Source organism: Bemisia tabaci, chromosome 6 (genome assembly GCF_918797505.1).
Source record: "Bemisia tabaci chromosome 6, PGI_BMITA_v3".
Lineage (NCBI taxonomy): Eukaryota > Metazoa > Arthropoda > Insecta > Hemiptera > Aleyrodidae > Bemisia > Bemisia tabaci.
The window spans coordinates 19,767,847-19,784,121 of NC_092798.1; the positions used below are offsets into that span (position 1 = coordinate 19,767,847).

Below are 16,275 nucleotides of genomic sequence, written 5' to 3' on the forward strand. Positions count from 1 at the left end.
TTGCGAGCAAAAGTATTTGCAAAATTGGGTTGAAAATATTCATAAGTTTCTCAGGAAATTTGTGTTTTTTCAAAGGAAATTTGGCAACACCTGAAGGCTCATAAGGCGTTTTTACTCAGCACGGCAGCACAAAGCGTTAAGTATTTCATGAGCTGACTGAATGTATAGCTCCGTTCCCATTCCAGAAAAAGTATGGTCACTGGAAGAAAAAATTCTCTTGGATCTAGAGGCCTTCCTCTTAAAATATTTGACAAGGAAGGATACTCTTTATTTTTTTGCTTAGATCGAAGTCCAAGTCTCTTAATTTAAGCGGATTTCCTGTTGATTGTGGCAAAAATTCAATTGAATCAAGAATATTTTTTCGTCAAATTTCTTAAAAGTTTGGACTCTGGACCAGAAATACTTTTTTCCAGTGTAGTGCATGCGGTACCAACCTCTACAAAACGCAAAAATATACATTGTCAGAGGCGGATCAAGCAATTTGGCAAAACTGGATTTCCTCCATTTAAACCTATGCTAAATGGATCGATCCTTATCGGAGCACCGGGCCCCTCCAACAATCGATACATTGTAATGGATTTAAATGGATAAAAGAAAATGTTGCCAATTTGCTGGATCTGCCAATGTAGATGATCGAAATGGAGGCTAATTTTGAGTTTGCACAAAGTTCTGCTTTTGGAACAATGCAGCTATGTTAATCAAAATTGGCCGATACACTTTAGAGCAGTGGCGTGGCGTGCTTTGCGATATATCGATTGCCATGCCATTTAAACCTATGGAAAAGGATCGATAGGCAGGGTGTTCGCAGAGAACACCTTAATAATCGATTCTTTACCATAGATTTAAATGGCATATCAATTGATACATCGCAATTCACGCCACGCCATTGCTTCAGAGCCCGAGCTAACTATCCATCATCTTTAATCGGTGAACTTGAATACCTGCCGACACGCTCATGCATTTCACTGTATGCATAGCTCATCTCAAATGCAAATACCCCCCACCTCGAGAAATAAAATTGAAACCCGGTAGCCCAGACAAAATTTGACCACGAAAATGCATGTGTGTGTGAACCGTTCCATCAGCTGAAACAATGGCAATTTCAGAGGGGAATCAGGGGGGCCTGCAAAAAATACTGCTGACGGTGAAGTGCCGCGTAAGCTATGCCAACATCATTTTCGAAATTAGCTGAGATCAACTTAAAAAAGTCTGCGCGAATATTTCACACAATTTGACATGAAAACCGAAACTGTGGGTAAATGAAATAGATATCGCTCAAGAGTGGACTTGGTCGCGGGTTTCCTCGTGCAACTTTTACGCGCGTTTCCACTCTAAATTTTCATAAGTAGACGTATTTATGCTAAAAGCACCTATGTTCCATGCAAGTCCTATGCATATAGTTCCTTTTAGCATGAGCACGTCCGAGTGAAGGTGATCCGAGTGCAATGCACGGAATGCACCGTGTATGCGTATGCGTGCGGCAGACGGCATGGCTCCGGGAATTATAAACACGACTGGTAACTCCAACCGTCATTCAAAGTGTGAGAAAAAGTTCAACTTAAATCATTGATCTCACGCTGAATAAAAGCCTTTGACAGTTCTCGGATTTTAAAGTTGAATCGCTCCACGAGTTCCATGATACGTATTGCTTGCAGAGTGCATAATCGTTGCTCAAGAAAAGAAAACCTCCTGTCATGTTTTAATCCTTGAAAACCAAAATGAAATTTTTGACTAGGTGGCGAGGACGGACTGTTAGGTATCAAAAACAGCCTAATTGGCCGATTTTATCCAATTTATCGCAAAAAATGACTGCAGTCAAAGCGAGTCTTGTAAGATGGGTACTTTGTTTTTCCGCCTTTAAATGTGTATAGAAGAATCGACTTTAAATGAAGCTGCTGCAGATTGCCTCATCTAAAATCGATTTTTTTTTTGTATAGATTTAAATGAAGGTGCGATGTTTCCTCTTGCACGAATCGCTCGGAATGCAGTAATTCCAAATTTGCAATTAATCAGGTTAATTAAGCTTTATTTTGTGAAAGTCTCTAAATTGCAGGGTTGCCATAATTTCTTTATCTTCCAATTCCTTTACTTCCCAGGTTTCCAGACCGCCGGCAATCCTGAAATCGTCTCTGATTGCAATCCTGTCACGTGGTAATTCGACTTTGAATCTCTGCGATGTATCGTCCCCTGCGAACTAGATGTCCGATACCCGGCCGACTTGGTGGACATCCGAACGACTTGACGACGGACGATCGATCGGCCAAGTCTCGGGACCCGCCTCGATACCGATCGATATTGATGGATCCCCCGATATCAGGCATGTCCCACGCTCGCTTTCCTCGACCACTTAGGCCCGTGATAAATGCCGACGGAATTTCGCCATTCACAAGCGACGATAAATCGGCAGTCAGGGCGAGGAATGTCGTGATTTCAGACGATTAGGATCGGAACCAGTGCAAAGTGGGTGCGTTTCGCGGTGCCGCCGATCTGCCGAATCCCCCATAAAAAACCCCCATACGGAAGGCGAATTTTTACAGCGCCGCCGGGACAACATCCAACAGCCCTGCCGTTTTTTGCAGAAAATTCGCCTAGTTTACCCGTAGGGCATGTAGTGGAGTAGGCGAGTTTTTCAACGCTGCGGGGAGTCTGGTGGCAGAGCCATGAGTCAACCAATGAGACGGGAGCTACGCACTGTGCAGCGCTCTGTGCACTCTGCAAGGTGTTTTCGTATTGATAACACTCTCGACAGATGCGATCGCGGGTCACACAATCACCGCTCGTTAATCCGCATTCGAGCCCATATTTTCACAAACAAAACACGCCTTCTTTCTGTCGAGCCCTGAAATACATGTGTCCTTATGAACTCCGCGGCTCAACGAATGAATGACATGTTCCCTTTTGTAAAAACACGAGTTCATTTGCCCTCCCGCCACCCGCGACTCAAGTGCAGTACCAGCTGCCTTCTGCCCCTCCCCCTCCCTCGGCGGCCGAGCCTATTCTTCCTCTTCCTCGTCAAATATTTATATTATTCGATTGGCACCGTTAATTAACGAAACTTCCGTTTGGGCGAGTGCGGTTCTGCACCTCCAGAGGCCACTCTTAGCCACCCAGCGTGTTTTTCAAGCGCCTCTCGGTTTTGTTTTTTCACGCCTCTCACCGCTGCGACCCCTACGCTACCTCGCTAAGAAAAAACAACTTATAAACCCTCAAACGTTGCCGAATTTCCTTCGGTAAAACACGGATTTCCTGGTTAGTTTTTTCATCTTTCCCTTCCGATTTTTCGGAGAATTTTATTTTCAATTAAATCCGAAGTATCTGAAAATTTCAAAGGAAAACAATCATAACCCTCCTCGGAAACAGGATTTTTTATCGAGAGGATCTGGCAACGTGCGAAGGTTCTTACGCGGTTTTTCTGTAACGAGACAATACGGTCGGCGAATCTGCGTTTGACGGCTCGGGTTCTCACTCTGCACCAGGTGTGCTCTTTGATAAATCCGTGTCGATGGAGTTCTGTGCCCGACTTAACCTCGCTAACAAAATTTAGCTTGACCCTCCCGCCACCCTTCCGCTCATTTCAATTGCCCCTCGGTGACAAAACGTTTTAGAGCGTGTAGCCCTGGAGTTGAAGCACCAGAGGGAAAATTTAAAAGTGTTTTATGGTGAAGCTCAAAATAAATGCAGTTTCATTTTTATCGGAGGGAATGGGTCTGTTGCACAAAAGCTCGACTGACTGAGGAGAGTTTTAACTGGTAAAACCGTACGAAGATTACAGTGCGCGCATGCAAAATATTTAAAATTGACCACCAAGAGTTTTTTTAAAACTTAATTCGATCTCATTTGTCCAGGAACAAGAAAAAAAATGCTTGGGTTAAGCAGTGGCGTAACTAGGGCTCTTTGCTCCCTTCACCCCTATTTGAGGCCCGGCGCCTTTCGTCTTTTCTCCCTTCAATTTTTGCACCCCTCATGCCCCCCTCACACCAGGAAGGGGGGGGGCAGGTATTATAGCTAAGCCACTGGGATTAAGCAAAATAGTAGCTTTACTATGAGGACTAAGGAACAGTAACGCCTACCTGACAATTATGGCGAAAATGAGTTAGTAACTATGCCGCATTCTTCGGAATTAAAAACTCAATCTTAAATTTGCCGCCAAGAAGTATTTCTTCTTAAATCAAGAATTTTGCTGGTTAATATAAGCTACTTTTTTGCTTAACCCAAGCATTATTTTTCTTGAATCAAGAAAAAAGTTAGCTTAAAGCAAGATAAAGAAAATTCTTGGCGGCAAATTCAAGAATTATCATGCTTGATCCAAGCTACTTTTTTTTTCAGTGTAGAGTTTATTCCAATTCCGCATGGGAGCGCTGTAAAGACGCTTCGATGTTCAAAAAATTGCAAATCAAGTCTCAAAATTACAAAAATGGCAAGGTTTCTGCTTTGACCTGCAAAATTGTCAGTTTGCAGATCGGCGTTGCTGTCCCTTAGCCATCGAATTATCATCCCTAATTCAAGAAAAAATATTTCTTGGTGGCAAATTTAAAAGCTTTTTTTTTCAGTGTAGGTTACAAAAACATAGTGTGAGGAAACTTACGTGTTCAAAATTAGCCGCATCCAGGGGGGCTTAGGTGCGAGACAGGCACAGAGGGCCCATCCGACCACAGCACACTTCACCCGGCCACATCAATCCTACCGCGCAGCCGACCGCTGCCAACCCGACACCCCCGAACACTCGCACTCCAAGCGGGAACCCGAGGATTTGTCCGCATTTATCTTCCTCGCTTCCGGGCAATGAATCGCGAAAAAAGTTCACCTACCCCAACACAACACCACCGCGGCGACTCGACTCCGAAGGGTTCCTTCAATTCGCGCACATCTCACGGTATCCGCCACTACGGTTACTCAGTCCCCGGAGAAGAACAAGCAAATCACATTCCACAGACAGCAGTTCAACTTGAGTGTGCGAGGCATTTACCGGTGGATCCAAACTGTACGCCCGTCGTACAGGTCCAGTTGAGCTTTCGTTGAGAGCCTTTGGATGGGTCCAGCCCAGTCTGAAAAATAAAAACAAAGAAACACATTTAGATCAGTCTGGCGATCCTGATGATTAAAATCTTATGTGAATATTCAAAACGAGAAAAAAACACTAAGAAACATGGTCCGAACTGTATGTAATAAGGTGGTAAAACTGTGCTGGGTCCACACCATTTGGCGGGGAAAATAAGGCTAAAAAGTTTTAAAAAATTCAATTTGAGTCAAACATTTTGAGCTCTAATGAGTACAAGTACGAGAGTAACAAGGTGGTAAAATGGTGCTGGGTTCACACTATTTTGCGGGGGAAACAAGGCAAAAAATTTCAATTTGAGTAAAAAAATGTTGAGCTCTAATGCGTACCGGTACATGAGTAACAGGGTGGTAAAATAGAACTAGGCCCACACTATTTGGCGAGGAAAAACAGGCCAAAAAGTTCAAAATTGATGGATCCGATTGGAATTTGTGAACTTTTTGGTCTTGTTTTCTCCGCAAAAAAGTGTGGACCCAGCAATATTTTACCACCACGTTACTACTCAAAAGTTTAGGTTCCTATGAATTCTGTAGAAAATCATTCAAACCCCACTGTTTGAACAAGTTCTGACTTAGATCAGTGCCTGAAAAATCACCTTTGGACAGTGTTGGTCAGAGTAGTGGGGAAGGAATTTGTCGCTAGCATTGAAAACCTTGTTCATCTCCTCGAAGGAATAAAATGCGGTCGGAAAAACTGCCGTGCTAAGGAAAAATGTCATACGAGTATTCAAACTTTGCAAAATTTCCTCTCAGAAAATACGTATTTTTGAAGAAAGTTATGAATATTTTCCCTTGAAATTTTCAGACACTTTATATCAAATTACGAAGAAATTTGTCTGAAAAATCGGAAGATAAATATTTACAAATTCTCCAGAAATTTCTTGATTTGTCAAGATAAATTTGGCAACATCTGGAAGTTCATACGGCGTTTTCCCTTAGCACGGCAGGAGAGGCGTGTACGTATTTCGCCTTGGTTTTGAGGAACGAATTAATGGCGCGACACCAACTTTTTAGGATTGATTCTCCGAGTTACGGACCAGTCCCCGAACACAAAAACATCGCACCCTTTTTACTGCGACACGTGCAATTAATTATCGTTCGATTGTCTTGAGATATAATCGTTCGGAATCAGAGTCAATGGACGTATTCACGCTAAAAGGAGCTATGTGCATAGGGTTTGCGTGTGATATAGTTCCTTTTAGCAAAAACACGTCCAAATGAGCCATGCTATAAATGTTCCGATTAGGAATCGCCGAACATCCAACAAGCAAACTTCACTGAGCTTGATTGAGTTTGAAGGGGTCTTCTTTTTTTCCTCGACCGATGTTACACGAGGTTGACCAAATAAATATCGGCTGTTGGTGCTCGCTGCACGATTTGGATAATTCAATTGTGTCGAATCGGTTGTTGTGCGGAGTCCGAGAGGCACCAAGTGCGTGTGTACGGGTTTCCACACCTTGTTTTACAATCGGGTTCAGACACTTGAACTTGGAGCGTGTCAGCGCCGGCACCAGTTTCAGGATGAACCCTGGAACACGTGAGATGACACGCGTTTCGGGGCTCATCCCAAAACGCTCTCGTTGGGTTTCGACCGAGGAGGGAACCAGGAACGATAGAGGAGGATTTATAGTCGAAAAAGAGTTATCAGGAGGCAGTAACAGTTGCAGGCGTGCACTGAGCATTCCGATTCGATTATTGTGTGGTTTTTATGTTCGGTGCATATTTTAAATAATCTCATGCATGTCTCCTGTCGTTGCTTTTTATTGCCGTCTACGTCATTCTTCATTCTGTCATCTGTCACTCGGGTCGAGCCGCGGTCTCACGAACCAAAAACAGTCGTGTGCCCGTACCATATACCTCCTGCCTCCCTGACATCACTATTGAGTGTGGTCACGGAACAATGCGAACGCGTATAGGCCGCATTGTCGCAATAAACGTTGTATTAGAATCACGGGCCGGACTCACGTGAACGTTTATTTTGGTCAAATGCGGTTGGAATGTAATCAAAAACCGCGATGCTCTTCTATAGAGAAGAATTAATGGGTCAGGAATATTCGTGAGCTCGCGTTTGGATCCTTGAGATTTGAAGATTAGCAAAATATATTAATCCGTCGTTTATTTTTAAAATGGTTCTTCACCACTTTGGAGATAGATTCTATGGTCGATCAATCAATTGGGTTTAATATTGCAATTAGGAACTACAATTTCTGGCTCAGTTTTGAAACGACGTATGTACCACTAGTTTCCACAATCAAAAATATTTTCCTACCAAACAAACACAACTAGACAACCTTGAGGCCGTTCTAGTACGGTACGAGTCTACAATACTGAGGTTGAAATAAAGCATACGAGCCTCGATATTCATTAATTAATAGTAACATTGAACAAGCTCAGCAACTAAGACTTTTCTGCCAAAAAAATTCAATTTAGAAAAGTCTGTGTCGCTTAAATTCGACTAGTAATGTGACTAATTGAAAATAATTCTCTTAGAGGTTTTAGCCCGTTCAAATTAATATCAGTCGTCAAAATTAAAACGTGAAGTATAAGTTTAAAGAACGGAGATTTGGGTTTCTTTTATGAGATTTTGGCTTCGAGTTCAATCAAATCGTCAAACCTTCACTGAACAACAACGTAATGCAAAGAACCTTAACTAACAACCAGGTAGACATACCATAACTGATCGCAAGCGCAACTAATCTTTGTTTAGGGAATCAAATCAGTGCCATGACACTCAGTTCCGCTTATTATTTTAATGACGGACTGTTCAATTATGACGTGACGCGAGAGCTAATTTCAGCGTTACGTAATGTTCAAATGAACAAACTGCATTTTTTGGACAAAGAATTTGTCAAAAAAACTAGAGAAAATTGTGTAACTAAGTTCTAACAAGAGTTACGCAATTTATGGGGACAATTCGTTGCGCATCTTGGTGAAGAGGGCTCAAAAACCCCTGAAATTACCGTAATTTAACTTCTCTGGATGTGGAAGGTGTGAAATATCATGGACTAACGTCAATGTTCCTTTACCTCTTCTCTCGCATTACCAATGGTAAATACAAGAAACAACTAAAAATGGACCTCGTCCTGCAGAAAGGAACCAAGCCACATCCGAAATTTCCAAATTTGACTGGGCAATTTAATTTTATACAAGAGAACATATGGGAAGATTTCTTTGAAAATCTGAAGGAATTCGCTTCGCACTATGCTGAAAATTCACTAAAATTTGCACAAAAATACGCACAACAATTTCCAAAAAAAACTAAATCGCCCTTTTAAATTTAGCAATAGCTAATGAGGTTCTTTCTGCTAAAAGCGTTCCGAATAAGAGGGCACTGAAAAATTATGCGGTAAGTATGCTTCGCCCGTAAAGTTTAGTGCCTTCGTCCTTATCTCCTTCCTCAAATTATGATTGCAGCTATTCCAGTTATGAGCTGAAATTTTCCCTCCTCACCCCCCTCTCTCGGCGACTTAAGCTACGACTTAATTGGCTCCGCGCACTCGATTGACCTCAAACCTCCGGTTGAGATTGTCCCTCCTAACTCCGAGTTATCAGAATTTATTCAAAACCAATCATTCGTATCGGAAAGACGGCTATTGTGGTCGGTTCATGGCTGTCACTCTTAGGCGATTTCCCTGCCGGAGCGCGCCATAACTGGGACATTAAATTTATACGAGCCCCATTGGAAAAGAAAACAAGAGAGGAATTAATTAGAGAGTAAATCCATTTAATAATATTGCGCTCGAGAGGTCGCGGAGAAGAAAAAATATAATCGTGAGTTGAGGCGCGCTCGATGTGAAATCGACAACATTACTGCCGCGCTAGGGGAAAACGACGCAAGAACTCTCGAACGTTGCCAAATTTCCTCCACTAAATCGTTCATTTTTTAGAGAAGTCACGAATATCCTCTCTTGAAATTGGTGGATTTTTTAGGTAAAATGGAGGATAGAAGTCCCTGGAAAATTTGGAGACGAATATTCAAGAGTTTCCCTCAAAATTCGTATTTAATTGGGGTAAATTTGGCAACGTGGGGAGGTACGTGCGACGTTTTTCCTCGGCACGGCGGATTATGACGTTGACGAGAGGTGTATCAGTATCGGCAACTTTACGATCACTAATAAACTGTGGCGGGAAATCCACGTCCTCCGCCGATCGCGGTGCTCCCGAGTGAGGAAAAATAACAGATCTCCGCGGAGATTTTTATTGGAGTAAGGAGATTCTTCCTGGTGCGTTTTTCACCGAGTGGAGGATTGCGGTGCGGATGGGAGCCGGTGCGTTGCTTTTAGGAGCCTCGGCCTGCAGGTTATTAACTCTGCAGTTAGGTAAATCCGCGCTCATTCAAACAAGCATCGCTGACCGGTTTTCGGAACATGCGGGACCCTCGGTCGTGGAGGAAAAACACAATTAGTGCATTGCTCTGTTGCTCAGACTGTGCAAATTTCTCCCCCTTTTCAATTGAGACTGACTTATTTATGCTAATAGGAACTACGTAGTTCGAAAAACCAACCTACGTTTTGCGTTAATGGGGGGAATAGGACGCATAGTAACCCAAACGTGCGGTTACAAAACAACATTGGGCCCCAAACATTTTTGGACTACATATTGCAATTAGGAACTACAATTTCTGGCTCATTTTAGAAACAACACACGTGCCATTGGTTTCCTTGCGAAGATAGGTGTTTTTTATACATGAGCCAGACATTATAGGTCCTCATTGCAAAATGCAGCCCATTTAACGGTTGATTTTTTTCTTGGCTACATTGACCAAATCTGCGTGTGGAATCAGTGTTGGCTGAATCGACTTCAACCTGAATTTTTTATCTCTTTATCTTTTATTAAAATATTTCAAACATTTAGAAACAGTAATTAGTGATGAATGAATACCTTCAAAGAATTTAAATTCAGATTATGGGATGTAGATGCTAAACTTTCATCATGACAACGCGCTGGAGAAGAAAGCAATAGAACATTTTAAAATGAACTGTGAAATTTTTCACACCAATGCAAAAATAACAGTATCCGTTGACTTAATTATACTAAATTAAGTGTTAAAAGTAAAATTTATGCAATGGAATTGTGTTATCATAAAACTAACAGACCGCAGTATACTCATTTAAAAAATTTAACTGTCATCCTGCAAATTAATACGATTACAGACACAATCAGACGTTCTCACTTCTGGAGCTCAACGATTGAATAAAACATGGACACGGAGGTGCAATACGGTCGTATAAAAGATCAATCGATCAGAAAAATATTATTAATAATCGGATAGGTTGAAGCATGCAAGGATTCTAACACATATCATGCTAACCTTCAGCCACTATTTACGCTAATCTCTCGACTTCCTCCTTTTATTGTTTGATTCATTGTAGAACATATAGTTTAGCGCTGAAGGCCGTGCTACGAAGGGAACTTGAAAGAGAAAACTTATGCATGCTGCAAAGAGGTGAAAATTCCAATTGAACGCTGAAAACTAAGCGACCAGGAAAATTGCGCTCTAATAATGTTTTTTGGATTTGTGACTGAATTTGTGACTCTTGAAAAAAGGTAACTCGTCGATATTACGAGAATCGTTCAAATTATCGCAAGTGATCATGCTCATTTTGTCAGTTTATTTATTTTCAACACAAACCCACACCCACCCCACAGCAACCGCATTAATCTTTTTCCTTTTCTCAGTTTAAAAATCCTGTGATATATTGATGGTTAAAACTCAATATCAAAAAAATACAATAGTCTATTCTCTCCGGAAAATACGGAAATAATAATTGTCTTGTCGAGAGTAACATTTTTCTCTTCAATAGCGACGAGGTAAATTAATGATTTCGGATCCTAGAAAAGCATACTTCTTGGGAAACAATATGCGACTATTACACGCGTTGAAATTCCCCGTCAACATAAAAAGGAATGAAGTTTTTCGGAACATTTTAAAACTACTAGTCGGCAATGGACCGTTTTGAATGTGATAAGTGGTTCCGGATGATACGCGGAAACTTAGCTCTTTCCTCCTAAATTCAGTGTATGTATTTGTCACTCCCACTTGCAAACGATATAACAGGAAAAACACAGCAAAATTGATCGTCAATTATCGAGGAGAAGTAGAAAATGATGTTAACTGAAGCCAAAAAAATGAGCTGGACGTGGAACGTGGGAATCTGAGCGCGGCAGATCGAGGAGCAGCCTCGGACTTTTTCCGAGTGGCGCGCCTTCAATTATTCGATTATACCAATTCACGACACCGGAGTTAATTAAGTGGTATGCTGTTGAATGGTACATCAGGGACTTCTAGTTCGTTGATTCTGTCGATTTTGGAGAGTCGTCTTCAACATTGTCAAACATTCTGGATGATCTGTGTGACATTCACACTTTTTCTCCGACGAAGAATTCAAGTAGTGCATATTATTTTACGATTATTTCTATGAAGCCGACTAAAAGATATTCCATTGTAACATGATCCTCACATATTTTGCGGACAAATTTTGAATGAAGTGGCGATTTCTATACTCCTGATATAAAATCTAAATACTAAACTTAAGATGAGAAGTTTAAAATTACATTCGTTGAGAAAATTCCAAGGAGTTTACTGCTTTCATTCATCAATATATTTCTTCATGTTGTTCAATAAATTTCAAGTTTTTTCTTCATCACAAGTGAGATGCCGCGATGGTACAATTTAGTGCATCATCAGTGCATTATTTAGTGTGATACATCTAGGACGTGAATATATTTTTTTTAGAGCGAGCAGGAAGCAAATAAAATGTAGCGCCAGACCTATTATATGAAACCGAAAGGTGCAACGCTACGATTTCAATAGTTTGATTGCATATTTGCGGATGTATAGTTATCTGTTTTGCTCCGTAAACTTGTTCGGAGAATTGTTTTCCATTTTCAATAATTTCTATTATAATAAAAAGTCTTTAATCCTCTTAGATTTCGAACTAATCTTGCTGACGTAGCTCCTCTTCAAAACGTCAACTTGTAAAGCAAATGACAGAGCTATAGGCACCAATAAATGAAAGGTTCTTATAGGGTAAACTAGACACACCGAAATAAATCATTTCAAATCCCTCAAATTAAAAAAATGTCTTTCAGCATCCTGATCTACTTTTTTAAAATAAAAATAAAAAAATTCAATATAAATCACCAATTTTAAAGAAAATCAAAGTCGCTTAATTTATTTGGGTAAAGTAACAATTAAACGCTTTAAATATAACGTAACGTAACTTCATCATCACTATTTTGAAAAAAATATGATATATGTGTTGGAAAGAGAGAGCTAAGAAAAACTTATCTTCGGATCTCACTTCTTTACAGAGCTCCCTCATCAACGTTACTGATCTCCAAAAAGGTAAAAACTACGCGACAAATATGGTAGAAAAAAAGCAAATAATTAAAGAAAAAGTGAACAGAAAATGTAACAAACATTTTTTTTTCTGGGGAGGGGAGACTATTGCTCATCCAGAACTCGTCTTCAAAAACCATCAGAAGGAATGTTCAATGTTTATACATAGCAATACTTGCGTGTGCCCACTGATCAGTGAATAATCATGGATTATACGGAGGTTATCTTGCACATTCAACTCGAATCTTAATACATATATTTAAGCTAAAATCGACTTCCTAAAAAACAATACGTTATGATTTTTTAAAATTAAAATTGGAGAAATATGAGTTGAGGGTTCGAAAACCACGACCTCACGAGATTACGCATTCGAGACATGCTAGAAGCGGCCCTTTCTGCGAAGCCAGAATACGTTAGAGGGATTTAGCACTGGTTGCATCACGAAGTTATGAAGGGGATTCGACACTCTTGAAACGCGGCGGTCAGAAAATTATCCAATAGGTACATATTGAGCTAAATGTGCATCATAGCTCAATGTTACAAAATATTCACCTCTTGTGAAGAGAACTAGCAACGTATGATAGTACGAAGGCGGAACTGTTTTTAGTTAATCTGAACGACAAAATTTTGTACTTGATTTTAGAGGAAAGTAAATTCTGATGAAGTCTAAAATAATTATGTTCATCTTGAAAATGTTTTGCAATCGTTCGATAAAGAGGCTGAAGCGAATCACGTTTTTAAGGCTGAATCATTTTATTCTGGTCATGCGTTAAGTGTTTCGTGTCACGCTAACGACTGATCAAGTACTTTCAATTGTACGATCCAACTGAAGCACATCAATCAAAATATGCCATCACAATTAGATAGATACAAACTTTCGGTTTAATTCAACTTGCTGAAGTTTTTTTTTTTTTTAAGTTTATTCCTGTGGCATTTTTTTTTTTTTTTTTTTTTTTTTTTTTTTTGTGTGTGTGTGTTAATTGTGCACATGCAAGAAAACGAGAAACGCCGGCTTGAACGTGTCATAACTTCAATATTATTCTTCTCCTCTAGATGGTAAACGTTTTGAATTGACAAATTATCCTTCGTGTTTCTGTCTGTTTGCCTCCAATTCACGTATTTACGATATCTTCGTAATTCTACTTTGAACCATGGTTAGCTGCTATCGCTTCGAAATTTTACTTCTTTGAAGAAGGGAGTTTCGAAAAAAATGTAAAATACCAAAAAAAAAACCGTAAAAAAACCTGCAGTCTTACAACTCAAGAAAACCTTTTCTAGAGGGTTTCTCCAAAGAAATTTGATGAAAATTCATCGAAATATTTCGCACCGTTTCGTTTCAGGAAGTAAAAAAATTTAATCATAACTCCCTTCCAATCACGAAAAAAAACCCCTAGATATTGTAGGTAAAGTACCGAAACTCAAAATCTCAAAAAACACTGACAAATAAAAACCATTAGACAGCTCCTATTACCTTAACTCGCTCGCGCGGCAAAATATCCCTCAGCGGCTTTCAACAAACGTCCAAAACCCGCTCGGGTCGAAAATCCAAAAATCCAAAAAATCCGTCTTTCAAAATCACAACATAATCCAGATTAAACAAGGACCCGAACTCAAAATTTCAAAAAACCCAACACCGACAGATAAAAACACGAGACAGCTCCAATTACCTTAACTCGCTCGTTCGGCAAAATATCCTTCAGCGGCTTTCAACAAACGTCCGAAACCCGCTCGGGTCCAAAATCCAAAATCCAAAAAATCCAAAAAAACCGGTCTTTCACAATCACAACATAATCCAGGGTGCACGAGGACCCGAAAATTTTAAAAGCGCGAGCAAGACGCACAAGAAACACACTCGAACGTAAACACAGGGAGCGATTCTGCGAGAAGAAGCTGCAAGAGCACGAACACTGCACCGGGACACTGGGCGCTCTGCACGGGCTGGGAGTTGGGCGACTACTGAGACTGACTACTCGACCCGCCGAAGCGCGGCCCGCGCTCGACCACCGATACCTGCAGAGCTTCCTGCAAACGAGAGGGTAGACTCTCGTACTACGCTGCCCTGCGCGGCAAAAACCGCCTATCTCCAATTGGAAACCACATGCAGATACGATGTTCTTGCTGGGGACAGCAACCCGCTTCTCCATGTGGATGCCCTCCGTCTCTCATATTTTCCAAAATGCTCCACACTTCACGGTTTCCTGGGTGCACAGGGTGTCCCGGGCTCGACAAGCTGATCAAGTTCCTGATTTTCAAGAGATTTTCGACGGATTATGTGGCAGTCTGTGCAAAGCAGCCTCAAGTGACATTCTCGAAGAGAGCGATTTTTAGGAAATCATAATACAGAAAAATTGGAAGTGGAACTTGTGACGGCAAACACGTTCATCAGTATTCATATTGCGAGCAGTCAAGTTCTGTCTCAAGTCAAAACAAGGCTTAAAGATGCATTGTAATTAGAAATGTTCAAGCCGTAACTATGAAAAAATCTTCTCAAGGAAAGGTCTATCGGAAAACTTTTTCTTTGAACTGCTAACTTTAATCCGCCTTAACCAAAGAGACCTTTTTTTCGTCAAAATGTTTGTAAAACACCCCTCTGGACACAGGTACCAAAACTTAGATACTCTCTTATGACGTTTTCAGCTCTACGTATGGTCCATCCTTTAGTGGACAATAATACAGGGTTTCCCAGGGTTAAACGGCAAGACTGCGAATCAAAATGATGTTTTTTTTTCCTTTACACATTTTTTTTTTTTTTTTTTTTTTTTTTTCAAAATAGCCCCCAGTTGGGACCACAGCCCCCGATGTTTGGGAATAGTTTTTTTCTGAAAATCGGAGACGGTCACCGGACAAAACTCATGATAAATGGCTACTTGATGTACTGAAAGTCGTTTTCCTGTCGCAACGAGAAACTCAAGGAAACAATAATTGTCTTTTACAAGTATTAAATCAGATTTCTTCAGTGAAGTTGTATGGTAACCCTACTTAAACCGACCATATTGGTAACAATAAGTCGAAGTCATGGTAGCAACATGTTATTAATTCGGTCAAAAATACCACTAAGAAACCAATACTACCGTGTTGGTCACATTGTGGTCTCATACTGATGTAAGAATGGTACGGTACCTCATTGATGACATGCTGGCGCGGTGTTAACATCAACGTCACTAACGCATTGCCGCACCGCCATATTTTTCTCGCCGTCGTGGTCATTTTTAGCAAGGAAGCTCCTAGAAATTTGTACTTATGGACGTAGGATACAATGCACGTCCCTCCTTGCCGCGACATGCTTCGATCTTGAAATCCGACCGTGTATTATGGTGAAGCACAACAATCACTGAAACCTCTCATGAAGTAAAACTCAAACCTCGGTGACAGATCTCTCTGGAGACTTTCAATCTCAAAACTTCACGATATCAAACAAATAAGTAGAAAGTACGAAACAAGATTTTAGGCGAAAATTTCGCAACAGGGGTCGCGGTTGACCTCGTCTGATTTATTCAATGGAAGTTGAGCAATCGGCGTTTCATCCCCTGATCTCGGAGCCGCACAGTGGGGCTAGTGATGACGAGATGGGTCGGACATGATGTAGACACTTTACAAACTTAAATATGTACTTTTTAATATGAAACGTAGAGATTTAAAAAAGTCTTAATCCCTTCTCTCGGTAGATTTCTTTTAGAGAACTCCCCCGTAAAGTTCTACAGCTTTCTGCGCCCATGGATTCTTATTTTTTGTCACAGTTTATTCTACCGCTCTACTGGACCGATTTCCATGATATTTGCACCTATCGACTGGTGATGGTCCCCGAATGAGCCTGTTTTATTCAAATTTTCGTCTTATTTCCAGGCTCATGTACATTACGTGATAAAGTTGTAATTTTT

The 16,275-nt window shown here is 40.7% G+C and overlaps 1 protein-coding gene across 1 annotated transcript in view; it reads right to left on the reverse strand.

Annotated features, from left to right (window-relative positions):
- Positions 1 to 14,422, reverse strand: part of ths (thisbe) — a 90,793-nt gene extending 76,371 nt beyond the window's left edge. Inside the window, exons 1-2 of the mRNA XM_072301529.1 lie at positions 14,065 to 14,422; positions 4,586 to 5,045 (exon numbers count right to left, since the gene is read on the reverse strand). Of these exons, the coding sequence (XP_072157630.1) occupies positions 4,586 to 4,605 (20 nt within the window). The 5' untranslated portion in view covers positions 4,606 to 5,045; positions 14,065 to 14,422. The remainder of the gene's footprint in view (positions 1 to 4,585; positions 5,046 to 14,064) is intronic.
- Between the last annotated feature and the right edge of the window lie 1,853 nt (positions 14,423 to 16,275).